Here is a 25,443-nt window from a genome sequence, read left to right as displayed (position 1 = left end):
AATGGCATTTTGTATAAAGAGGATGCCATTTTTATTATAAGAGATGGTATTTTTTATGAAGAGGATGGCATTCTTAGAAGAGGATGGCATTTTTTATTATAATAAGATGTCACTTTTTATCATGGAAATTTTGATAAATATTTTAGGCATGATTATATATATGATGGCATTTTTTTGCTTTTCTATGTACTTGTTGTTATACATGAAAATATTTTTTGATGTGGTTATATATATGTATTTTTCGTGTGTAATGGGCATCAAGACCTAGTTTAAAAAGACTTAACATGGCAATTCCTAAACACAAGAAAAACGCTTTAACTAGGCCTTTTTGGTCTCGGGGTCGCTCCGGCCTGCCCCCTGACAAACGACCAGAAACGTTCGCTAGGGCGGGAGGGGGGCATCGAATGAAACCGGCAGCCGAGAGCCCTCCCCTAGCGGCCAAATTCACTGTTTGGGCCCTTTTGGCATACTTTAGCACGATGTGTCCCTATCTGGGAAAAAAATCGGATCTGACCATTTTCCTACTGCCACTCAATCCGGCGGTAAGGTTTACCATGCTACCGCCACAAGCCACGGCGGTAGGGTCCAGGTCAACGTAAACGGTGCCGTCTGACCGCGCTGACGTGGACAAGTAGCTACCGCCGCACCCCTTGGTGGTAGGGTGTTGTATCCTCAGAGAGTAGAAACCGTGCAACAAATGTTGACTGATGTAATTGCACGTCAATCTCCTCGGAGAGTAGAATCAGTTCCTTCAGTGGACACATGCACTATTCCATATGCCACCACCGAAGAAGTTTTCAATTATTAGACAACATCATCTATACATATGAATAGGAAAAAACTATAGGCCACTATAGGGAAATAAATTATATCACCATGATTTGAGATTTGAACGCGTGAAACTTGTTCTATGCTTATCACTTTTGTGCTGACTTTTTTTATACGGATAAAGTGAGAAAGCAGTGGATGTGACCTTTCTTCCGAGGAAGCTGCAGCTGTTGCCCGGCGGGGCGGCGACTGGGAAGCTACAATCAGCTGACAGCGGAGCGATGACCTTTGCCCGGCAAAGCTGCAACTGTTGCCTGGTCTGCCTGGTGGTGGCACATGTGTCTCGCATGCTAGGTGGATTTTCACCCTTTTCTGGCCGAGGTTGAGTGTATGTGAAGAAAGGACCAACCTACACGTGAGAGAGGGAAGGTGTTGACCTTTGCAGGCAACGAGGTTGAAATCTAACAGCCATCTTTGGTCCAGTCGGACGATGTGGGCGTGGACCAGTGTAGTGATGGTTGTCAAAAGCAACCAGTGTCACTTAGAATCTATCCCGCCGTCTTAAAATAATTGTCTCTACTAAACTAACGGCACTTGAGACTTAGGGAGTAGGAACTAATGCCCTGTTTGGATACTCTAACTCATTTAGAGGTTAGAGTTAGATTCTAACTCTAAACTAACCCTGAACTAACTCTAAATAAAGAGGTGTTTGGATGGCAGGGTTAGATGGAGCGCGGATACGGCGAGGCGCCTTTACGGGCGGTGCGAGAGGGAGGGAGGGAGAGGACGAGAAGCTTTGAGGAAGTGGGGAGGGATCTGCTGCGGGGAGAGCAAGAAAAAATGTATTTTTTTAGTGGTCCCGAAAAAAACAAACCCAAATAAGCATCTCTTGGGTGGGTTAGACTTTTTGTTTTCCTCCTGTCTGGATATTTTTATGTTAGTAGAGTCCAAACTAACACAAACTAATCTAACCCATGGATCCAAACAGGGCCTAAATCTAAGTTAATTAACTTAATTAATTCTCAACGAAAGTTGCAGATGTAGAGGGTGTTTGTTTCCATGGACTTATTGGTTTAGGGATTTAAAAAAGTCCCTATAAGTCCCATCTAAACCAAACAGGAGGGACTTAAAGTGGGCATTTGGTACTTATGAAATAAGACTCTCAAGGAGAGTCTTATAGGAACTTATAGTTGCAATATGGTCTTATAGAGACTTATAAGTCCCAGGAACCAAACAGGTAGGGTTGGAACTAAAAAAAATCCTAGGACTTATGAACCAAACAGGGCCGTAATACTCGAGTAACCACCCATTAATCCCTCCATGCATTTCGATGTGGGGTCCCGTGCCAACCAACTAACTGATGCCACATCAGACTAAAAAAATATTTTTTTAAGACTATATGAGGAAGCACAATAATATTTATAGGACGCCGATAAGTACCGGACGTTCGGTCTGGGAGCTCCCCAGACGAACGACTCGTTCGGTACAGGGGAGCGATCCATCGAACGCTTTAGTTCGGCAAGATTCACCCCCAGCACGAACGCAGCAGCCCAGATCAGGCACGACCAGGCCTAGTAATGGGCCTCCCATCACCCCACGTCAGTTCAGCGGTAAAAAAACATAACATGATCATAAGAAAAGCCCAATTTTCCACTACAACTATCAAGTCTTCAAGCTGGGATCTGAACTCAGCCTAAAAAGAAGCTGGGATCTGAACCTGATTATGAATAGGAATTTTTTTTCCCATAATATGTATATTAAAACTCATCAAGTTGAAAAAAAGGATCCATACTAATTATGAAAATGAAAAAAAAAACTGCCAAAATTTAAGAACACGTAGAAGAAACTTTGGCAACAAAAATGTTTCAACAGAAAAAATGCCCATGTTTATATAAAACAAATTTTCCATGACCAAAAGCAATCAGTTTGCTATGGTTAAAAATTCAAGCCAGAAAATACATGGTTTTTTGCGTATTGTTACAAAATCCAAGCCAAACTTTGGTATAATGCAAGTAGTTTGCCATGGCAACATAAATAAAGGTTGAATAAGTAGTAAATCATGCCATGGCAATAAAAATTAAAAATTGCCATGGGAATTTAGGTAAATTTGCCATGTTAATGAGGGTCAAGTTGCCATCGGTAAAAAAAAGAAGTAAAACTTGCCATGGCAATAAAGTTATATATTGCCATGGGGATTTAGGTAAATTTGCCATGTTAATGAAAGTATATTAGCCATGGCAATAAAAGTTCAAATATTGCCATGGGGATTTAGATAAATTTGCCATGTTAATAAAAGTCAAATAAATAGTAAAACTTGCCATGGCAATAAAATTAAAAAATGGCCATGGGGATTTAGGTAAATTTGCCATGTTAATAAAAGGTAACTTTTCCATGGCAAATAAGTAGTAAAACTAGCCATGGCAATAAATATTAAAAAATGGACATGGGGATTTAGGTAAATTTGCCATGTTAATGAAAGGTAAATCTGCCATCGCAATAATAGTAAAACTTGCCATGGCAATAAATGTTAAAAAATTGCCATGGGGATTTAGGTAAATCCATGTTAATAAAGGTGAAATAATTAACTTGTCATGGAAATTAAATTTCAAAATGGCCATGGGGATTTAGGTGAATTTGCCATGTTAATAAAAGGTAATTTTGCCGTGGCAAATAAATAGTAAAACTTGCCATGGCAATAAATTTTAAAAAATTGCCATGGGGATTTAGGTAGATTCGCCATGTTAATAAAGGTGAAATAATTAGTAAAACTTGCCATGGCAATATTTGACATTTTGTGTTGTTTTGACCATATAAAGAATTACAACGACAATTTTAAAAATCAAAAGTTGCCGTGGCAAGAAAGCAATGAATTTGCATGATCCAAGGACTAAAATTGCCTTGATTTGATAACTATATTTTCCATCTTCCAGGAAGCAAATTTGCTATGATGTGTAAACTAAATTTGCCATGATTAATTAACTAATTTTTTTGATGTTTACATGGTCAAAAAGTATAAGATTAGTTGCCATGGTCTACCAAAAAATGCCATGGTAGAAAACAGTAAAATTACGCCGTGATCCAAAATCAAAAGTTGCCATGGCAAGAAAACAATGAATTTTCCATGATCCGAGAACTAAATTTGCCATGTTTCGATAACTATATTTGCCATCTTCCAGGAAAATTTAAGAAAAATTATACAGGGAGACGACAAATTTAAGAAAAATTGTATATCCCTTTTCAGTTTAATTATCTCTGATGCTATTCAACGAAGATGACCACAAACTCTAAATGTCCCTTTCCCCATTACAGAAATTCAACGCACATAGCCTGATCATTTATTTTCTTCTCAAATCTCAGCTGCAAATCTCATAGCCTATCACCACTACAACAAAATCTAGGGACAAAAATTGCCATTCCGTCTTGGAAGACTAGTATGCATCTCTGTTTTGTTCAGATCACACAAAACAAATGATTTTCAGACAATAAAGTGGTAATCAAAATACACAGAAAAAGGTTGTTCTACTGGTTCAGTTGACACATTCAAAAGAAAATGACCTAGTTCACCTCTGCCCAGCCGATTCACTTCTGATGTATGCATCGCTAGAGCAAAACGAAACGTAGAAATGGAAGAATGGGAATTACCGAGCAGAGCTCTGACTAGCACACCGGTGCTGATGTCCAAGCTCCCCGGCGGGAGTGGGGCAGCTCGCGTTCGTGACCACGTCGGAGAGCGCAGAAGGCTGGGATGGTCATCGTCCCCGCGGCCGTCGTCGGAGCGCAACACCACGTCAGGGGAGCGGCAGATGCGTGGACATGGTCGTTGTCGCCGCGGACGTCGTCGACGTAGCCCCGCGTCGGGGAGAGCAGCAGAAGCCTAGAGGTGGTTGTCGTCGCTGCTCATGGCTGCCGGCAAAGGCCACTCCGCCTCTCCCGCCACCCACTCCGCCTCGCCGCCGAGGTTGTCGCCATCGCACGGGTGGGGTGCGGCCGCGTCGCTGGGGTTGAGCGGGCTGCATCTCAGATGGGTGGGGGGTGGGGTGAGGGCGACGCACCACGCCGGGAGGGTGGTGCGGTGGTGTCGCACGGCGGCGCTGCGCCCATCGGCAGCCGCTGCCCTCCTCCCCGGCCGCCGCACATCGACCCCCATGCATCGCGCGTCCCCCGGAGCCCACCATGCCACGCACCCACCCCACGCCGGAGGTCTTCTCGGGTTCCTCGCGCTGCCGCCGCAGTTCGCCGGGGGAGTCGCCGACGAGAGAGAGAGATGCTGAGGGAATGGGGATGGCAGAAGAGTGGTGTGTGGGTCAGGGGAGATCGAAAGGGAAGGAGGATAAGGCTGTCGTTCGTGACCAAATCGTAATATCCCGAACACTTCCACATGCTGACGTGGACAGTACCCTGCACTGAGATTCGTGAACGCAAAAACAACGGCAATGAGTGCGTTCGGCGCCAAAAGACAAAAACCCGCACGTTCGGCACTTGTTGATTCCGTATTTATATTTGGGCAGCGCTAGGGGCCGGCGCACCGGCCGAATCTTTGGACCGGTCAGCCCAGATCCGTCCGATCTATGCGCGCGCGGCCGTTAGATCTCTCCCTGTCCACCCCCGCACCCATCGTCAACCTCCCACGCGGAGAAAAGGAGAAAGAAGGAGAGCGCCGCCCCCGTCCTCTGCCGCCGCGCGCTCGCCCTCTGCCTCCGCGCGCTCGGCCTCTGCCGCCGCGCGCTCGCCCTCTGTCCTCGCGCTCCGGGACTCAGCTCGCCCCGACCGCTCGCTGCCCCCGCTGCTCATCGGAGTGCCATGGATGCAGCTCCACCTCACCGATGATTGGTTCCAGCAAAAAACAGAGATGCCCCGTGGTAGCATTTTCCCGTGTCAGTCATAGCAAATGAAGACAACGGTTGCAGAAAAAAATCCATCGGCGTCGCCATTGTAGCAAAAAATGTTAATCGGATGTAGCAAAACACAGCGCCGATGGTAGCAAAACATAGCGCCAATGGTAGCAAAAAACGAAGGATGTTGCAACAAAATTGCCGTCCTCGTCGTCGCCGATCACACCTCAGTCGTAAAAAAAAGCACCATGGCCGCATGAATGGATGTAGCAAAAACACAGACGGTAGTAGCAAAAAATTGACACGGTTATAGCTTTCATCTCAATGGTTGAAGCTTTTTCCCTCTACGGTGGAAGCTTTCTGTAAACGATTGAAACTTTTTTTTTAGCAGCGTCTGGGTGAAAGCTTTTCTCTATCGTTCGCTTGAAGCTTTTTTCATCAAAGGTTGTAGCATTTTATATAGACGGTTGTAGCTTTCCTCGATAGCACTGATCGCTTACAGCTTTCTGTATATATGGTTGAAGCATTTTTAATCTTGGGTTGAAGCTTTCCTGTCAACGGTTGCAGCACTCGCCAGCCTCCCCAGCTATCGCGCATCTTTGATTGAAGCAAAAAAAAATCATCGGTTCCAGCAAAAAATCTCTATGGTAGTAGCAAAACCAAAACACAGTTGTAGCAAAAAAAATGGTCACCAGTCGTCTCGCCCTGACGTCGAGGTTCCAGCAAATTTGCGCCGCGGGGTGCAGTCCTGCCATGGCTGGTTGCAGCTCCGGCGTGGCCGGGTCCGGCGAGGTAGGGAGAGCTCCGATGCACGCGGATCTGGTCGAGGGCGGCCAGATCTGCTGAACGGCGGCGCGCCTGGGAGGCCTGCGGCGCAGGGCGATGCGTTCACCATGGCAGCGGGGAGAGAGAAAGAGAGAGATGCGCGAGAGGAAGAGGAGAAAATGGAGGAGGACTAGTCGTCTCGGGTCCATCGCGCCACGTGGCTGCTCGTGAGTGGGTCGCATCGCGCGCGATTGATCTCTGATTCGATACCTTATTAATTATTATAGGTTTGGCATGGAGCCGCCGCAGTCCACCGGCATGGCCGATCTCACCGCCCGCCTCACCAAGCGCCTCGCGGACGCCAACAGCGACCGCAACCTGGTCTTCTCGCCGCTCTCCATCCACGCCGTCCTCGCGCTCCTGGCCACCGGCGCCCGCGGGGACACCCTGGAAGAGATCCTCCGAGTCCTGGGCGCACGGTCCCGCAGCGAGCTAGAGGACTCCGTGGCGCGCCTCCTGGACGGACCCCTCAGGGACAGGTCGTCGGAGCCTGACGGCGGCGGGCCGAGCGTGGCGTTCGCGTCCGGCGTGTGGAGCGACCTGACGCGGCCGCTGAAGCCGGCCTTCCGCGACGCCGTGGTCGGCAAGTACAAGGCCGAGGCCAGCTCCGTCGACTTCCGCAAATACCCAGAGCAGGCGGTGCAGCAGATCGACGCGTGGGCCGCGGCGGCCACGAGGAACCTCATCCAGTCCGCCGTCCCTCCGGGAGCCGTGCACCGGGGCACCGACCTCGTGCTGGCCAACGCCATCTACTTCAGGGGCAAGTGGGACGTGCCGTTCTACGAGAGCTCGACCAAGAACAGGCCCTTCTACCGGCTCGACGGCACCGCCGTCGACGTCCCCTTCATGTCCAACTACGACCGCCACTTCATCGCCGAGCACGACGGGTTCAAGGTGCTCCAGCTGCACTACAAGAGAAGTTCACGGTACCCTCGTAGTCGGAACCACGGCATGTCCATGTGCATCTTCCTCCCGGACGCGCGCGACGGCCTGGGGAGCCTGCTGGACAAGATCACGTCGTCGTCCGCCGCAGGCTTCCTGCGCGAGCACCTGCCGACGAGCACGGTCTCGGTGGGCGAGTTCGGGGTGCCCAAGTTCGAGCTCTCCTTCCAGAGCAGCCTCGTCGGCGTGCTCAACGACCTGGGGCTCCGGCTGCCCTTCACCCAGGACGCCGACCTCTCCGAGATGCTGCAGGAGCAGGACGACGGTTCCGGCTTGCCGTTCCTCGTGCAGGACGTCTTCCAGAAGGCCGTCATCCAGGTGAACGAGGAAGGGACCAAAGCCGCCGCCGTCAACATGTCGTTATTCTACAGCCCGACAAGCCCTCCTGTCTGGCCACGACAGGTGGATTTCGTCGCCGACCACCCGTTCGCCTACTTCATAGTGGAGGAGGCGTCGCACGCCGTCCTCTTCGCGGGGCACGTCGTCGACCCTGGCAATGGCGCCGCGGCGGCGATCCCGACCCCCGCCCCGTTCCAGGAACGCGCCACAACAAAAAGAGAACCTGAAGATGAGGTGGTGAACGAGTATACGGGTTATGCTCCCGTGTATTATGTTCCCAAACCCGTGTCGCCGGTATGCGATCCAGCAGGCCCGAGCCCATGGGGGTGCAACCTGTGCGCCGGCACAGGGCCCCCAGTTTTTAGGGGCCTTAGATTTCGTACGCACGGCTAGGCAAAGTCCAATTGGCTGGGTCTTTTATCCTTTGTACACGGGCCTCCTTCCGTCTTTCCTCTGGGTGAAACAGGCCCCGATCGGGACGTGCGCCTCATCCAGCGATCGATCTGCCTTCTCTCCAAAAAAGCGATCGATCTGCCTAAGAAAAAAAATCCAGCGATCCATTGAGACGAACAAAGCCAATCTCTTGATTTTCTCCTCCGGCGGCCGAGTTAAGCTAAATTGCAGGTTATATCCATTCTTCGGTCTCCTCCTTACATCGGGAGAGCAGGACCACGAACGGCAGCGCGGCAGGGAGGACATGAAGGAATGGAAGGTTCAAGCCATCTTCCGATCTCCAATTTCTTAAGCGTCGTCGCTTTGATAACCGGCGATCACGTGAGCCCTTGATTGTGAGTTGCGATTTACGTCCGCTATTTAGTTCTGCAAAAATCTTCTAGCTATTTATTTTTTCATCTATTAGGCGTCTCGTATTGCAATATCCAAGTCATGTCTTTGATTAGAAAACATGAATCTGGTTACCAAAAGTGTAGAAAGAAACAAAAAAAATCAAGGATTTAGTGAGGTAAGGCCCATTTTCGAGTTTGGCACAGGGCCTCGGATTTTGCCGGCTCGGTCCTGCGATCCAGTATCGCCGGTATACAACCCATATTCGCCCGTATACAGTCCAACATCGCCGGTATACCACCCATATTCGCCGGCGTACAGTCCATGTTCGCCGGTATACAGTCCAGTACCGCCGGAATACCAACCGGTACTTAGTCCAGAATCGCCGGCATACAGATACAGTCCTGTAGCTTACAGTCCAGAATCGCCGGCGTACAAGTATCTAAGAGCATATCGTCCATCACCGCCGGAGTAGAAAAACCTCTCCCCATGCAGTTCAGAGGAAGCAGCGACGGGGGAAGATGAACTGCCCTCGGAGAAAACAGACTAGATATCATGGAAACGAGCCTACATATTATGGAGCACACGATCAACTAGGATGGATGGATTCTCCAATAGTTTCTTGATTAGATGCCTTAATTTAGCAGCTGCACGCTTGGACTACTTGTGTAATCTCAATGTTCTCACACAAGGGTTATCTTATATGAAGAATATGCTTGTATGCATAGATTTTGTGCATTCTGCGTCTGGTGCAATTCGTTTGCTTTTACTTCTTCTTTTTTGCTGTATGTATATAGACGTAGTTTAGAGTGTAGATTCACTCATTTTGCTTCGTATGTAGTTCATATTAGAATATTTAAAAATAATTATATTTAGAAACGGAGGGAGTAGAAGGGAGAAAGCGGCAGATGTATAAGGCGGCATCCCACAGGTTCTCGAGCACATGAACAAAATATAGGGCCTACGTCGGCTTATTGTTGGTGCCGATGAATAGTTTATCAAACACAGGAATAACAATTTTGGAATCTATTTTCCTTTGTATCACAAATCGGTTAGTTACTATACCATCGCTCGCCGACATTCTTCTTCTTCCCATCAATTTCACACATCAGTGTGCAGTTTCAGAAGAGGCTGGCAAATCAAAGGAGCTCCTTCAGTTTCTTTCAGAACTCTCCGTTTCGGACCGTCCAATCCCCCTCGTTCTCCAATCTCCGACCAATTGCAGCCCAAAAACCAGGCAAATCATCTATGCGCCGCTCACCACCGAAGCCATCAGAAAAGCTCTCCGGCAGGCAACGCCGAGAGAGCACACATCGATCTTCCTCCTGTGCCTAGCTCGGCCGATCTTCAAGCGACCTGCCTGACCATAGTTTTCTTACCATCTTTGATCGGCTCAGTGTCTCTGGTATATAAGCTCCCCCAGCTCAGGGAGTTAGAAAATGTCCACATCGGTCGTGTAGAACCCAAATATAGCAGTAGTGCACATCCAGGATATTGGGTGGTATGGACATTTTGCTAGAACACCCGGATTGATCACGGAGACTTCGCTGCCGGATCATGATCCAAGTCCCCTGGCACTGCAATACAATGTAATGTAGTAGTACACAGATTGAAACCAACCTCTGCATCAGCTTACCAGAAAGGAAAGCCAGATCTTATAACTTAGCTTCGTCCCGAATCCGACAGGTCCATGCACATAAAATTAGGCGGGGGATATACATGGGCCTGGTGAAGCACTCACAACAACGAAACTCCCCTCCGACAAATCTAATTTTCAAAAGTTATGTAACAAGAAAAAGAGCGAGAGAAAGGAAGAAATGGCTGCGACTCGGCTCCTATGGTGTGCACAGGTTCTTCAGGTCTTCCTCCTTGGCGTACGAGTTCGGGATGAGCCTCGCGGCGTAGGGGTACAGGTCCTTGTATGAATTCCTGATGGTGCCTTCTGCCACTCCGGTGGCCAAGGAGATATCTGCAAATAGCGCGCATCACTGTGTTAATAATGCTACCTCGGCGACAGTGACAGACAGAAGGAGGAAGTAATTGACGGGACGGGTCAGTGTTCAAACCTTTAAGTGGCTTTTTGTCCTCTGAAAGCTGGGTTATCATATAAATGACAGCAGCCGCAATTGAAATAGGACTCCTCCTGCACGGGAGATTGGAATGAAGTGTAAACATATCTTTCTAGGTCAACAAGTGTGCACTAGGAAATTGACATGTAAAAGCAGGTTCATGTCTAAAAGAGTCAAATACTATGACTATTAATATGAAGTTACATACATCGCATCTACCAAAGCATGCTACAAAGGGTACACATTAGCCACATTTGTAATTAACTTAAGACTAGTTATATTCTTTATTCTAATAGTCTATGACTCCTTACGTCACCCTGCATGGAACCACCTCAAGCATGAAGCTACTCCCTCCATTCCTAAATATAAGTCCACTATAGACTACATAAGGAGCAAAATGAGTGAACCTATACTCTAAAAGGCATCTATATACATCCAAATGTAGTCTATAGTGAAATCTCTAAAAATACTTATACTCCCTCCGTCCGGAATTACTTGTCACAGAAATGTATGAAAATGGATGTATCTAGATCTAAAATACGTCTAGATACATCCATTTCTTTGACAAGTATTCTCGGACGGAGGGAGTATTTAGGAACAGAGGGAATAGATGCCAGTGATTGAGACTTCTAAGGTCAAAAGTAGACCTGGGACTAATATTGTGGTTAACTAGAAAAACTTTCATGTCTCATTTAAATCAAAGTGGGAACATGATAGGATCATAGGACCAGTCAATCTCCTGTGTACAAGGTGGAAAAAGGCCTAACCTTATATCAAGCTCCTCTGAGCGCTGAACTGCCTCCTGAGCTGCTTTAACAGCAGTATTGTTCATCCCAAGAGTTGAACAGAAACGCCTCTGCAGATTTCCAAGCTTATAAGTAATCAACTTCCGACTGCAAGTTTATATATGCTAATATAAGTAGCAACAAACCAGGAAATCTCCAGCATGGATGGTTCCCATCTCCATAGATTGGCCCATCTCAACTTCCAGCTGTTTCACTATGAACTCTTTTGCTCGACCAATCTCTTTCTTTGTTGCTCCATTGGCAACTGAGCAAATTTCTGCAAAAAGCCAAAGCAACAAAGAATGGCACCATATCACGTATTCTGCCGGGTTCTAATGTCTGCAAAATTAGAAGTTTGCTAGAACATCATGTACCTTTTACAGTCCTAGGACGATCTTCTTGTCTACAAGCAATATACAGACAAGCAGCTAATATAGCATCTTGATTTCTTCCCCTGATAGACTTGAGATCTTCCACCTTCTTATAGATTTCATTGGCTCGGTCCTTCAGAAAGGCAACACGAAAATAAGAAAATATACTCAGTATACAGTGGAACAAATCAGTACAACGCTACTGTATAGGGAAACTCTTGAAATAACCCTAAGGAAGCAGCAATGAACCTTGACAATGAGGACATGCCGACATGGACAAGTGTTGTGCAACACACCACGTATTCAGCATACTGCTAAAGTGCTAATTTTTCTTACAATAAAACAGACCTTTTTTTTTAGGGGAAATAAAACAGACCTTTTTACACTACGAAACATGGACCCCTGCTCTTTTAGCATAAATAAAAGTTTGTAAATTGCTCTAGAAATAATCTGATAAACTATGTTTAGGATAAATAAAAGTTTGTAAAATTCTCTAGAAATAATCTGATAAACTATGTTTAGGACAAATAGAAGTTTGTAAATTGCTCTAGAAACAATCTGATAAACTTTAAACATTCATTCAATGCGAGCATAAAGATCTGAGCTTTCAGTATTTTCAGGACAACCCTGGGTGTATGAATTGATGACATACCAAGCTACATGCATTTAATTGATTCATCAGTTTTCGCATGCAAGTATAACTGTAGTAATAAGTACTTTTGGTTTCCAGCTGTCAACATAATGGACAAAAAGACATCAGATTTCTTACCTTAATAGTAGCCACAAGACCCAACCTGCAGAAGAGATGTCGATGTATGGTCAAAATCCAAATGTTTGAAACAAAAAGGCCCAAACAACTTCAGTAGTAAATCAGCCTACGCAATGAACTATCTTTGGTTGTTGCGCTTCTATGATTCTATTCAGTTCAGTATAAACTACTTATGTGGTGACAACTCCCCATTTCAGATATACTGGTAGAAGAGGAAACTATCACCATCGCAAATGCCTTATCAAGAAAAGGATCCTTGGCAGTTCATCAATTCTGTTTAAGTTTGCCATGTTGTAGCCACCAGCTTGCTGTTGCTAGGCACCCAAGTGGCTAATATGCATGGTTGATGAAACTACGAGTAGGTGTTAAATGGTGCCACCAACAGTTCGCCGATGTTCTGTAGGTGCATAGCACAATCATTCGAGGGTGCGACGAGCCTGACATATCATTTGTAATTGTACCAAACCTATTGTACTCACGAAAAGAAATATCTACTAGTAGGATTTTACAGTATGTAATGAGATCCATTGTATCAACCCAAATTCTAGATATTTCTTCAGTGGAACCTTCCCCCTCCAGATCCATGTGAAAGGCACGCACCACCTACCCATAAGATCGCTGCCCATACTACATATACAGGATATAAAGCACAAGCCCTAACAAACCCCCTCCACGGAGCAATCACACGTTCCGAATCTAGAAACAAAACCGACCGAGACCAGCCCGCAGAGATAAATCTATCACGCTCGCGGATTCCTAAATCCGCCCATCAAATCAAATAAAATCAGGACAGGGGCCGGCGCACAGGCGAGCGATTGATTGATCCCGCCGCTAACTAGTACTAGTACTACATCTGAGCGAAATCGAGGCGCAATTGGATCGGATCGAACACATACAAGACGGCGCGGGAATGGGGACAGAAGAGGAGGAAAGAGGAGGGGGGACCTGTCAGCCATGTTTGCGATGGTGCGGAAGGCGAGGATGAGGGAGCGGTCGGGGTTGGAGCCGCGGTTCTGCCAGCGGCCGAGGGAGGAGGAGAGGAAGTCGCCGTGGGCGCCGTTGGGCTTGGCGATGACGGTGGAGAGGCCGCCGTCGGTGAGGAGCGGGTTGGAGGGCCCGCCGACGCGGACGGGGTCGTTGTCGTTGGACTCGTTGGCGAAGGTGCGCCACTCGGAGGTCTCGTCGACGGAGTGCGCCTCGAGGACGAGGCCGCACTCGGTGCACACCGTGTCCCCCGCCGAGTGGTCGAAGGCCACCTCCGTGTGCTTCTTGCAGTCCTGGCAGTACGAGTCGCCCATCTTGACCGCCCGGCCGGCCCCTCCGGCCTCCGACGGCGCCTCCCTCCTCGCCGGCGGTGGCGTGGGGCGGTGGCGTGCGGGGAGGCGATTTGGGGGGAGAGCACGGGGGAGGGGGAGGGGGCGGAGGGGAATGGGGTGGGGGGAGGAAAGGATGGTTCGATCGGTCTGTCGGGTGGGCGGCGGGCTTCTTATTGGGCCGGGGGAGGGGAGGGCGTGCGGGCGGTGCCGTGGATGGAATGGGAATGGATCGGTCTGCTCTGCTGCTACGTGTTGTAGCTGCTGCTGGTTCGACCCACCCTCTTGTTCAGTTTCGGTTTGGGTTTCCGCTTGGGTTTTGGTTGGGGTTGGATTTTTCTGCAGCAGCAGCAGCTGCCGAGCACGATAGCGAAGTACTAGTAGTAGGAGTATTTTGGAGTACTGCTATAATAAACATCTTCTTTTGATAAGAATATATGAAGATTTTGTTTTAGGTGGAAAACTGTGAGCTGGGTCCCACCGGTCGGCTAGATATTATGAGATATTTGTTGACAGAAAACTAGCCGCTTTGCACGCACTCATCATTTGGGAAATGGGGAGTTAGACCTGCGTGTCATTTGAGATACTTAGGTGCTTTTTTTCTTCAACATGGTATAGACACATACACTTATATACTCACCTCTATGAACGCATGCACTCACGTCTTAACCCTATGAGCACCTTCGAGAGACTAAGCGGCACATCATCTTAAGATTGACAAAGTCGTCATATACGCCTTCATAGTCGAATGGAACATTTCTCCCACTAAATGCACATCACCAAAACATCTGAAATAAATCTAATAATGCAAGCACCGGTGTCAAGTCTACGGCTTTAGTGCGTCCCTTCAAGCGATTTATAAAACACGAGAATAAAAATAAAATACAGTGGAACAGACTGACATGTCAACTTCGACACTACAAGGAATAGCATGAACTTTGTGCGTAGGGAAAACGTAGGATTCACCACCTGAGGGGGGGTAACAGGGGTCATGACATGAGTTTTGAGTGGATGGAACCAATTATATGGAAACTAACACAAATGAATCATAAAGAATTTAGGGTTCCTTTGCCTCCCACCGGCAGCGCCGCCGGCCCGCCTCGTCTCCGGTAGCCTTAGGGTCATGGGAGCGCGCTGGATCCCGGCCCTTGTCGGTGGGAGGGGTACGTTTTTAGAGGTGTCTTCGAGATTTATTAGGGTTTGTGTCCTGGTCAGGAAGACGAGACGGCGGCGGCTCCCTGAAGATGGAATAAGGTTCTCCCCACCTAGCACCGTTACGGTGATGTGTCTAGCATCATCAGTAGGAGTGTGGATGTGTGTCTCCGGTGGATTTGTCCTTGGTGGATTTACTCGGATCTGTTCGTCGTTCGTACGTTTTCAAGTTGGATTCTTCCATCTACGCTACTCTTTATCGACGGCGTTGTTGTTCTGATGCGCTGGCCCTACGGGGCCTTAGCACGACGACTTTCGGATTGTCTACTACAACAAGATTTTCTCGGCTCCAGTGAGGGAGGGCGATGACGGCGGCGCGCCTTTGGCTCGCTTCAGTGCTTGTAGTCGTCGCTAGGTGTTCTATGGATCTGGATATAATTTTTATTATTTCTGGTGTTCATTGTACTGCCATGATTGAACATGATTAGATCGGATGTTTTCCCCTAAAAAAAGAATCATAAGGAAATTTTCCTCCAGATTGAGATCCTACGAATCAAATAGCCCATGTAAGGAAAATCCGAAGGATCAAAATTCTCCAAATTTCCTTTCAAATCTCTAAATCATAGAAACCCTAACAAGCAACATTATTTATTCTTCCATATTAACGAACTTTTCTTGGAAGTTTCAATTTTTGCAGCACCATGTATGGATCCATGGACAGACATGAGGCATGTCACCAAGGACTTGACTTAGTGCTTTCTAAACCTTTTATATTTTGTGAACCAACATGTGATTGGGTGGTTAGGAGGACAGTGGTATCCGCAACCCAGTAGGATTCAAATCTTAGACTTGACACTAGTGCCTGCATTTTCTTGGATCTATTCCAGGCCTTTCGGTGATGCGCATTCAGTGAGAGGAGACGTTTCGTCGACTATGAAGGTGTCTATGGCGACTTCGTCAATCTCAAGATAATGTGCCGACTCAGCCTATCGGATGTGCTCATATGGGAAAATCGATTTTCTTTCTTCCTCTTGAAGAAAGGAAATGCGATCTCGCCTAGCCACCCGAAGAGTCTAGTCGTGGCTCCCCTCTGCCAACGACCCCGATCTTCGGTGGTGAGGGGTCGTTGGATCCACGCATGTGGATCATTTTTAGGCCCTGATTGCTTAAGGTTTTAGGTTGGTCATCGTCTTGGCTTCGGCGACGGCGATGTCGGGGCTGAATAAAGAATCCTCATATCCTCCCCCGACGAGGCGATCGATCCTATGGTTGGGGATGAATTTGGAAACCAGTCTGTTCAAGTAAGGATGGCATGGCAGCGGCGGCATCTTCGTGGTGGATTTGTATCCTCGGGCTCCACCGTTGCGACGACATGTGCTCCAGCACCGACATCTTCGTGGTGGATTTGTATCCTTGGGCTCCACCGTTGCGACGACATGTGCTCCAGCACCGACGTGGAGCTTGGGAGATAGTCCAGGAATGGATGAAGACAATGATTTGCATCAGCGGCATCTGGAAGATGACGGATCATGTGTTGGGTTCATGGATGTCAGGTATGGTTTCCTCCACCAACGTCTTAATCGTGCGGGGTGCTAAATTTGGAGTTTGATGGCATCTTCGGGGTGTTGCCCTGATCTGATTCGTTCAACAACAATGATTTCGCCTTTGGTGAGCCACCTTGGAGATCTGCAAAGCTGCATATCGGTGATGGAGCCGCATCGAGCTCAGGTGAGGAGGTGATCCGTCGTTTCTTTTTTTTCTTTACGGGCTGATGTGGTGGTGCCAAAGGCAGGTGACGTCTCAGAGGATTCTTCGGTCTTGATTTTAATTTTCCTTTTTAGATGGTGTTCCTTTGTGCAAAGATTAGCGTTCTGTTGTGTCATGTTGGTGTGTACGTGGCTTGTACTACTCCCTCTGTTCCTAAATATTTGTCTTTTTAGAGATTTCGAATGGACTACCACGTACGGATGTATATAGACATATTTTAGAGTGTAGATTCACTCATTTTGCTCCGTATATAGTCACTTGTTGAAAACAAATATTTAGGAACGGAGGGAGTATGATATAAGTGAGGCACATATTATTATGAAGAAAAAAATGTGCTCACAGGGTTAGAATGTTATATTTTTTTCAAACATGGATCCATGGCTCTGACATGACGTTGACGGTTTCAGTTACTGCTTGCTAGTATTTCTAAATATGGCTCCACGGGCCCACATGTCACCGAGGTCGCATGCAATCGGCGCTTTGTGAAACCGGCAACTTCGCCGTAACATTCCTGACAGAGACAAAACGGCCAGGGTCCCTATCTTTCCGCTTGGTTGGCCACCGTTCTCTTTTTTCTTTTTTTTTTGAAACGTTTTTCTCTTGTTCTTTATAGTCCACCGACCGCGCCCAACACGAACAGGACACTCTTTCCGGGCAAAGATGGCGAACTGTTATGTTGCATGGTTTGGCCCCGATCAAATTTCTCCACCACCTGCGGCCCTTGGCCGGTTCAGAGGGTGTTTGTTTTGACGGACTTATTGATTTAGGGACTTAAAAAATCCTTATAAATCACATCTAAACCAAATAGGAGGGATTTATAGGGACTTAAATAGACATTTAGGACTTATGAAATAAGACTTTCAAGAAGAGTCTTATAAGGACTTATAATTGTAGTATGGTCTTATAGAGACTTATAAGTCTCAGGAACCAAACGGGTAGGAATTTTTTAGGGCCTTGGGATTTATAAGTTGGGACTAAAAAAAGTCATAGAACTTATAAACCAACCAGGGCCGGATTTTGCTTGCACACGGAGCCGGTGTGACACGCAGGCCACAAGGCGCGATGCAACGGCCCGCGCATCATTTCACCAGGCTATGGTCTCCTTCCTCTGATGCTTCACAGAGTTCAGATCACATAATTTCCACAGGCTCGAAGAAACGCCGGCAATCACGTCATAACTATCATCGGCTTCCCTTTTTTTTAGACTAGAATAGAGGCGACAAACAAACATACGGAAGCTAAAATTAACCCTCAAGTTAGGTCATACATACGCTGCTGTTACCAGTAACACACACACCGACAAGCCTATGTCTGCTGCTGCAATTTTCTCACTAATGACACTTGTAAGCTGTAACTGAAAATATCCTCCTCTGATGGGTGTGACCCGACGAGTCGTTTCTCCCGCTGCAGATATCCTCCTACACCACCCCGGAGGGTAGCCGTAGCACCAGCTGCCCGCCGACCAGGCTGCACCGCCACAAACACCCACCGTATTAGGCAATGTGCTTCAGGGTCAGATTCTCATATATGCGCATGGTAGATAGATGGTGAATTTACCTCTTCACATAGTAGTAGCAGAAATCTGCGAGGATGAAGGTCTGCACGATTTCTGACAGGAGAACCATGGATGGCCACAGCCCGTAGCCCAGCGCAGTCAACAGACGCCCACGGGTGTCCAGAACCTACACAATTCACACAAGCGTCAATGGGGGTTTTGCTTCCAGAAACTCGCCAACAAGAAAACTTGCAAATGCACATGTATAACCGTAAATAGAATTTTCCTGGCATGTTATTAACCATACAAATTGCACTTCTTGCAAGGTAAACAAGAATGACGGAACATGTCCAGTGAATGATGATGCCCCTAAAAATACACACATTGAGGAAACTAAGACATAATAACTCAATACCACGTGACGCATGTGGTAAGCAATCTAAACAAGTCAAAATAAAACGCATAATAACTCATCACAGACAACAGGGTGAAGACACAGTTGACAGCAACAAAAATGAACACAGAATGCCGCCATGCAAATCACACTTACGAGATGAGCAATAAACATGACTTATATGTACTGTATAAAATAGGCTCGGGGAATCTTTTCAGAAGACAAACCTGGAGAACCCAGTGGGCACAGCTAAGAAACCTCGCAACCCCCAGCGCAAACACATAGTGAGCTGTGAACGGTTCCACAATCTGCACAAGATGGTTTGTCAGCAAACTTCACCTCCAGTAAGGAATTGCATTTTATGGTTTACCTTGGTATTTTGCATCAAACGCAGTTGCGGCAGCACTGAGACAGCTTCCAGGTAAACACAGAACGCCCAGCTAAACCGGTTTGCGATGTTGTGAGACGTTGAAGGATGAACAACTAGTGCCAACACAGCACAAGGTATCACCTTCAAATAACGTAAAAATAAACGGGGGGAAATCAAGTCCACATGTATTATAAGTTAAGATGAAGAGATTTGCAACTGAATAAGCAAAAAAATCTGGTACTCCCTCCGTCCCATAATATAAGAGCGTTTTTGACACAAGGACATACAGTTCATTATAAGTTTCAGTGCTTTAAGTTAGACATACATGGTTTTCTTAACACTTATACTCCTACTACCCACTAATCAACAAGATTTTAATGCCTTTACAAGGCTTCAACATTTTACCACCACAAGTCATGCAGGGTGAGAGCCCATTAATAATTATCTTAAAACATTTGACCAGAAGATATGCAGATAGATTGGGCAAGAAGATTATCACACTACGTTAAAGATGAAGGTGCCAGTATAGGACTATGATTTTCTCAACTGAGCGCAAAGCTTACAGATAAGAAAGGCAGCAGACACAATAAAGGGTCATACCAATACCCAGTAAAACAAAAAACGAATGGGTGATGTAGAGCACAAGTTGGAATAGTTCTATCTTTCATGCAAGGAAGCCACAGAAAGAATAGAAATAGCAATTTGCATATGCAGAGAAGTAAGAAACTAATTGGCTGAGGATCGGTACGTCCATTTTTAGCTTATTGATCAAACTGCAACAAAAGTGTGAACATCACAGCCCCAGCTTATGCAAACCTAAATTTATAAAATTAGGTATAGGAGTTTGTGTATTCTTACCACATAGTACAATGCAAAGTTGTCCTTGTCCACCATATAAGTTGACCTAAGTTTGAACCGAATCATGTAGATAACAAAAAGTGTAGCCACAAGTGTAGCAGTATCCAACACAGTATGGATGTCATATTCCATGACAAAGCTGCAGTATAGTCTAACAGCTAGAAACAATGCAGTTAAATCCTGAGTCTTAAGGGATAGTCCTGCAAGATTTAAGAAAGAAGTCATCAGATACTTAGTAAAACAGAGAGCGCAAGTAACACCACAAAGAAACACATAAATCATAAGAGTGATTATAAATGTTAGCAGGTTTATACTTTATACTACTACCTATCTCACGCGTGAACATGTTAGAAAAGAGAAACTTTTCTGAGTAAAGCAAATACCGTACTCACGAACATGTAACATATGGTCACAAACCATGTAGACAAAGCACATAAAACATACACATGGCTGAAGAATATTACAGAAATTTTGACAGGAAAACTATTTCTAAGTTGGGATGAGAAACTAAAATTTTGATGATTCCAAGCTGGCTTATCACAATCATACCAACCATCAAATGTAAATTTATTCATCCACGTGCCAAAAAAGTATGCACATATTATTTGCCAGTTGAGCATTGAAGATATCACGGAAAATTTGTACATTAACAAGGATACGCTTGTTACAAAGCAACTTCCTTTTCTACATATTTGAGCCCAGATGGTCCCAAAATGCACTCAGCAGTCAGCACGTTACCTATCAAATGTGTACAATGCAAATTAAAGTTGTAGAAACCTACACCAATATTGCCTCATATGATTCTAATAAAAAGGATAAAGCAGTTGGCTTTGCGACACTAAAGTGACTCTAAACATACGAACCTTCAAACAAATCTGCATGGTTTCATGTAAGATCATGCTGACACAATTTCAATAAGAAAGCCTCTAAGAGGAAGAGGCTAGAAAAATCAAAAGATTTAAAACAACATAATCGGATAAAAGGAGACATTTTCTCCAAGTTGCATCGGCATTGAATCATTGAGCATATTCCCTCTAATCCCGCGCATAGCCAAGCCAAATCATAGTATCAATTACACCTTAATCAAATGTATCCACGCAGCCATGATGGTTATCACAACTTTCTAACATAGTACGGCTTGCAGCTCTAATAGAGTACCAGATCAGTAATTAGCTTCTTATACATCAAAATTCAAAACCAACAGGCTGCCTACGCGTCACTCCAGCTCCGTGAACAAATCAAATCTTAGGAAATTGCCACTAACAAACGCGAAATTCAGGCAGGGAAATAGATCGAGATAAAATTCCAATCTGGGTGGCTGCCACCACCTAGATTTCACCACGACAAACCACCAATCCGCCGATTTTTTTCCCCTCTTACGAACTGCGCCGGAGAAACGTTTCCGGATCGCGCGGCCAGTCAGAACGCCCCTGAAAAATCACGAGCGGCGTCCACGGATCGATGCGCGGACGTGAACGGGAGCGACAGGGGAGGGGCGGGGTAGGGGGGGAGGGCACGAACCGGCGCAGGTCCTCTCCTTGGTGAGCTTGTAGATGAGCACGGCGATGCCGAGCGCGTGCACGGCCTCGGCGGCGACGAAGAGGTTGTCGTGGTCGTGGACGATGAAGCGGATGAAGACGAGCGCGGCCATGCCGGTGACCACGGCGAGGAAGGCCTTGACCTTGGGCGGCTGCCGGCGCACCCACGCCATCACCACGCCGAGCGGCCGCTTCGACGCCCTCATCGTCGCCCGTCGCCTCCTCCGATCGGAGAACACGGGATTTATTTCCTCTTTTTTTTTCGTTTATTTTTCCACCCTGCCTTCGCTGCGTCGGCGTTCGTACGCGTGAGTTATTTTTGGAGGCTACGGGGGGAAGGAGGAGGAGAGGGGGATAGGGCGCAGTTATGGCAGGACTTCGTAATTTTAGCGTTTTGGACGGTACAGGGTAGGAAATTAATGAGAGGCGTGAGACATTGAGGATTTTGGCCCTCTGGTTTAATTCCTCCTTTTATGTCACGATTGTTTGGAAGAAAAAATTGATAAGAACGCCGGCTTTATTGATCACTTAAGGGCATCTCAACAACGACGGCCCGCAAATTTTCTTCCGCATCCATCCGTCAACGAAGGAGGGGCCAGTCCGCGGACATGGATGCGGGAGGCGGCCATCCAACGTTGTCCGCATACATTTGAACAACAATTCGAACTAACTGGATGAAATTCGTTCAAACACGACTGGATTTCATTATATTTCGGATATATACTTCAACTAAACGCGGTGCTCGTCCGGCTCTGGAGGTATAATTAATTAACCTAATCTATGATCGCCGGTGCCCGTTCCCCGTGTCCGGACATGAGCCCTGAGAACTGAAGCTTCACCTTCTTCAGTTCTGCCTCGGCGCTCTTCAGCTCCGCCTCTGTAACCTCCGCCTCCGGAGCCACGAGATGTGAAGTTCTCCGTCTCCACGTCGCCGCCAAGCGGCAAATCGGCCGACGATGTTCAACCCATCAAGCTTGGCTTCCACAGGAGGGGAGGAGCTGTGGCCTTCTTGGGACTCGAGCAACGATGACCAAGCCCTGCACTACTCTTTCTCGCTGTCGGCGGCGCCAGCGGACGTGTAGGCTTCATGGTCATGGTGGCAGGGCACTGCCGGGGCGGAGCCGGCGATGTCCTCCTCCTCGCTGGTCTTGCCCCACACGTCGTCCATCGCCTCGTTGAACTCCTTCTAAGCGGCCTCCAGTTCCGCCTGATGCTCGTGGTACCATCATCAGTCGAGGAGGATCTGGCGGGCAGAGTGGTAGGACTCGAGCATCGCTGCATGCTCTATCACGTCCACGTCTTGCACGATCTCCCTGCCGGCGTTGAGCTGCTCCTCCGCTTGTTGGTGCTCCTGGAGGAGCTGGAGGTTGTAGGCGACATCGGCATGTGCCGCCCGGAACCGCTCCTCCCACACCATGTCCATGTAATGGGCACGGGCCTCACCAATGGTCATGGTGCAATGCACCAGAGAGGATGGTGCAGACGAGGAGGGTGGCACCGGCTCGTCGTCCTCCATTGGAACGCCGTCATCCTCTGGCTGCCTGCTGGCCTGCCGGCCGGCAGCAGTGGCGGCCATCTCCTTCTTCTGGTCCATCATCAGCCCGTCTCAGAGAGCTTTGAAGCGCGAGGAGCTAAAGGGGTTGGAGGCTCTCGCACATGAGAGCACGAACATGGCAGCAAATTTGCAAAAATCGCTGCTTAGTGATTGAGAAATGCAACAGATGTTGTTGTTGGGGAACGTAGTAATTTCAAAAAAATTCCTACGCACATGCAAGATCATGGTGATGCATAGCAACGAGAGGGGAGAGTGTTGTCCACATACCCTCGTAGACCGACAGCGGAAGCGTTATCACAACGCGGTTGATGTAGTCGTACGTCTTCACGAACCGACCGATCAAGTACCGAACGTACGGCACCTCCAAGTTCTACACACGTTCAGCTCGATGACGTCCCTCGAACTCCGATCCAGCCGAGTGTTGACGGAGAGTTTCGTCAGCACGACGGCGTGGTGACGATGATGATGTTCCACCGACGCAGGGCTTCGCCTAAGCTCCGCGACGGTATTATCGAGGTGTAATCTGGTGGAGGGGGGCACCGCACACGGCTAAAATATCGTATATCCAGTGTGTTCTTAGGTGCCCCCTGCCCCCGTATATAAAGGAGCAAGGGGGAGGCCGGCTGCCCTAGGCGCGCCAAGGAGAGAGGGGGAGTCCTCCTCCTAGTAGGAGTAGGACTCCCGTTTCCTAGTCCTACTAGGAAAGAAGGGGGGGAAGGAAAGAGAGGGAGAGGGAGAGGGAAAGGGGGCTGCGCCCCCTCTCCTAGTCCAACTAGGATTCCCCTTGGGAGGGGGCGCGCCACCTCCTGGCTGCTGCCCTCTCTCTCCCCTCAAGGCCCACCGAGGCCCAATACTTCCCCGGGGGGTTCCGATAACCCTTCGACACTCCGGTTTAATCCGAAACTTCTCCGGAACACTTCCGATGTCCGAATATAGTCGTCCAATATATCAATCTTTACGTCTCGACCATTTCGAGACTCCTCGTCATGTCCGTGATCACATCCGGGACTCCGAACAACCTTCGGTACATCAAATCTCATTAACTCATAATATAACTATCATCGTAACTTTAAGCGTGCGGACCCTTTGGGTTCGAGAACTATGTAGACATGACTGTGACACCTCTCCGGTCAATAACCAATAGCGGGACCTGGATGCCCATATTGGCTCCCACATATTCTACGAAGATCTTTATCGGTCAGACCGCATAACAACATACGTTGTTCCCTTTGTCATCGGTATGTTACTTGCCCAAGATTCGATCGTCGGTATCTCGATACCTAGTTCAATCTCGTTACCGGCAAGTCCCTTTACTCGTTCCGTAATACATCATCCCGCAACTAACTCATTAGTCACAATGCTTGCAAGGCTTATAGTGATGTGCATTACCGAGTGGGCCCAGAGATACCTCTCCGACAATCGGAGTGACAAATCCTAATCTCGAAATACGCCAACCCAACAAGTACCTTTGGAGACACCTGTAGAGCACCTTTATAATCACCCAGTTACGTTGTGACGTTTGGTAGCACACAAAGTGTTCCTCCGGTAAACGGGAGTTGCATAATCTCATAGTCATAGGAACATGTATAAGTCATGAAGAAAGCAATAGCAACATACTAAACGATCGGGTGCTAAGCTAACGTAATGGGTCATGTCAATCACGTCATTCTCCTAATGAGGTGATCCCGTTAATCAAATGACAACTCATGTCAATGGCTAGGAAACATAACCATCTTTGATTAACGAGCTAGTCAAGTAGAGGCATACTAGTGACACTCTGTTTGTCTATGTATTCACACATGTATTATGTTTCCGGTTAATACAATTCTAGCATGAATAATAAACATTTATCATGATATAAGGAAATATATAATACTTTATTATTGCCTCTAGGGCATATTTCCTTCAGTTGTCGGATTGGAGACCAACGATGAAGAGCGTGCACGAATGTCAGTTCAGGGTAGACCAGAATTGGTCCTGAGATGGGCACAATATGAGATGAAATCTCTTATTCGGGTTCAGAGAGCCCGATGGGGATGTATGTTGGGGCTAATGCCGTCAAAAACACCCAACCCACCACCATGGAGTATGGATATGCCCCAACTGGCATCGGTCGTTCGACGAGTAGGTAGTTCGAGAGTGCAGCTTTGAGAACATTACTATTTAGTATGCATGTTAGTTAAGTGTGTTGAACTTATGTTAGATAATGTTATTTATATTTTGCCACCTGAAAATGTCATGGAAGCTGAAAGATCGAGGATGTCGCCTAGAGAGGGGTGAATAGGCGCTTTAAAATAATTACGATTTAGGCTCAAACAAATGCGGAATAAACCTAGCGGTTAATTTGTCAAGCACAAAACCTACAACAACTAGGCTCACCTATGTGCACCAACAACTTATGCTAAGCAAGATAAACAACAAAGAGATAGCAAGATATATGACAAGAAACAATATGGCTATCACAAAGTAAAGTGCATACGTAAAGGGCTCGGGTAAGAGGCACTAAGGGACCCTTGAG

General features: G+C 47.2%; 3 protein-coding genes across 3 annotated transcripts; 1 reads left to right on the top strand and 2 right to left on the bottom strand.

Moving 5' to 3' along the window:
• The first annotated feature begins 6,683 nt into the window (after positions 1-6,683).
• On the top strand, positions 6,684-8,099 carry LOC109772839 (putative serpin-Z8). The gene is made up of 3 exons (XM_073499250.1): positions 6,684-7,629; positions 7,662-7,685; positions 7,810-8,099. Exons 1-3 carry the CDS (start codon positions 6,684-6,686, stop codon positions 8,097-8,099), a joined length of 1,260 nt encoding a protein of 419 aa, XP_073355351.1.
• A 1,999-nt stretch (positions 8,100-10,098) lies between these two features.
• Positions 10,099-13,974, bottom strand: LOC109772814 (transcription initiation factor IIB). The gene is made up of 7 exons (XM_020331511.4): positions 13,429-13,974; positions 12,484-12,508; positions 11,718-11,847; positions 11,490-11,620; positions 11,326-11,414; positions 10,556-10,632; positions 10,099-10,458 (listed from the first exon to the last, which is right to left on the bottom strand). Exons 1-7 carry the CDS (start codon positions 13,779-13,781, stop codon positions 10,325-10,327), a joined length of 939 nt encoding a protein of 312 aa, XP_020187100.1. The 5' UTR covers positions 13,782-13,974; the 3' UTR covers positions 10,099-10,324.
• Positions 13,975-17,945: 3,971 nt separating this feature from the next.
• On the bottom strand, positions 17,946-21,752 carry LOC109772822 (uncharacterized). The gene is made up of 6 exons (XM_020331524.4): positions 21,354-21,752; positions 19,833-20,032; positions 18,975-19,115; positions 18,832-18,912; positions 18,273-18,397; positions 17,946-18,182 (listed from the first exon to the last, which is right to left on the bottom strand). The coding sequence occupies exons 1-6, from the start codon at positions 21,574-21,576 to the stop codon at positions 18,134-18,136; spliced, it is 819 nt and encodes a 272-aa protein (XP_020187113.1). The 5' UTR covers positions 21,577-21,752; the 3' UTR covers positions 17,946-18,133.
• Between the last annotated feature and the right edge of the window lie 3,691 nt (positions 21,753-25,443).

Source organism: Aegilops tauschii, chromosome 5, assembly GCF_002575655.3.
Source record: "Aegilops tauschii subsp. strangulata cultivar AL8/78 chromosome 5, Aet v6.0, whole genome shotgun sequence".
NCBI classification, from domain to species: Eukaryota; Viridiplantae; Streptophyta; class Magnoliopsida; order Poales; family Poaceae; genus Aegilops; species Aegilops tauschii.
Note: the sequence above shows the minus strand (reverse complement) of the source record. Positions and strands in the feature narration are given on the sequence as shown.